The 1178-nt window shown below is 44.7% G+C and overlaps 2 protein-coding genes across 2 annotated transcripts in view; both read left to right on the forward strand.

Moving 5' to 3' along the window:
- LOC106869542 (uncharacterized) overlaps positions 1–829 on the forward strand; it is a 26100-nt gene extending 25271 nt beyond the window's left edge. The window contains exon 16 of the mRNA XM_052977825.1: positions 716–829. Coding sequence (XP_052833785.1) covers positions 716–829 — 114 coding nt within the window. The remainder of the gene's footprint in view (positions 1–715) is intronic.
- A 67-nt stretch (positions 830–896) lies between these two features.
- Positions 897–1178, forward strand: part of LOC106869543 (uncharacterized) — a 4000-nt gene continuing 3718 nt past the window's right edge. The window contains exon 1 of the mRNA XM_014915331.2: positions 897–1028. Coding sequence (XP_014770817.1) covers positions 975–1028 — 54 coding nt within the window. The 5' untranslated portion in view covers positions 897–974. The remainder of the gene's footprint in view (positions 1029–1178) is intronic.

The raw sequence follows: 1178 nt of genomic DNA on the forward strand, positions 1-1178 counted from the left end.
AATTACAGGCACAACAGAAACAGGAAGAAAGAATGAGAGAAAGTTGTGGTGAAAGAGTACAGCAGGGTTTGCCACCATCCCCTGCCGGAGCCTCGTGCAACTTTTAGGTGTTTTCGCTCAATAAACACTCACAACGCCCGGTCTTGGAATCGAAACCGCGATCCTATGACCGCGAGTCTGCTGCCCTAACCACTGGGCCATATATATATATATATATATATAATGTTTATTACTGGTGAAGGCCGGTTTATAGGGTTACCCTGGGTTTCTCGCCATAAGGGGTACCTTTATGGCGTATCTTCAGACCCTAAGACTGTTGGCCTATGACCTCTTTAAAATATGGAGGGAAATATGATACAGATATAAACAATGGGGATTATCTCCCTTTGGTGTTGGTCATCAGCTTCTGGCTGTGTTGTCCTCTGTCAGCTATGCCACCTGTTGGCTATGAAGGTAAAAGGTAGGGGGGTTATCTCCCACCCTCATCAGCAATCAATATCCGGCTGTGGTGTAATTATTGCTAATACCGCTATTATCGCTATTATGGGGTTCCCAAAACACTAACAAGAATGGCCTGAAAAATCTCCATTCTGGTACGTGCGATTTCCATGTGTTCGGTTACGCATAGCTTGCTGCGTTTCGTTCCATTTATGTACGGACGCGAATGGTGAAGTATTTTCCATGATATCAAGTATGGAATTCCATCTTCCTTCAGTTGCCAGATAAGGCAGGCCAGCAATGTTACATATCTCCTTTCCAGGACCTTGAAGGAGGATCTATGGTTGGAAAGGCATTTCTTAAAGGAAGTTCCCGCACATCCAAAGAATAAACATATTTAATTGATTGTCAGCTCATCATTTCTTACTTTCTCTCTTTCTCCCTCTTTTTTTTCTCAGATAATCACAGTGGGAGGCACAACTGGCTGGAGCCCCAACAGTACAGACATCAGCAATTTATCCATTGTCCAGGGAGACATGTTAGGGTTTGTCTATGGAGCCACAGAGAATGTCATCTTACTGAAGGATAAGGTGAGTTAGACTGGATTCTTCTCTTCCTCTACGGGCTTCTTTCAGTTTCCGTCTACCAAATCCACTCACAAGGCTTTGGTCGGCCCGAGGCTATAGTAGAAGACACTTGCCCAAGGTGCCACGCAATGGGACTGAATCCAGAACCATGTC

This window comes from Octopus bimaculoides, chromosome 29, assembly GCF_001194135.2.
Source record: "Octopus bimaculoides isolate UCB-OBI-ISO-001 chromosome 29, ASM119413v2, whole genome shotgun sequence".
In the NCBI taxonomy this organism is placed as follows: Eukaryota; Metazoa; Mollusca; class Cephalopoda; order Octopoda; family Octopodidae; genus Octopus; species Octopus bimaculoides.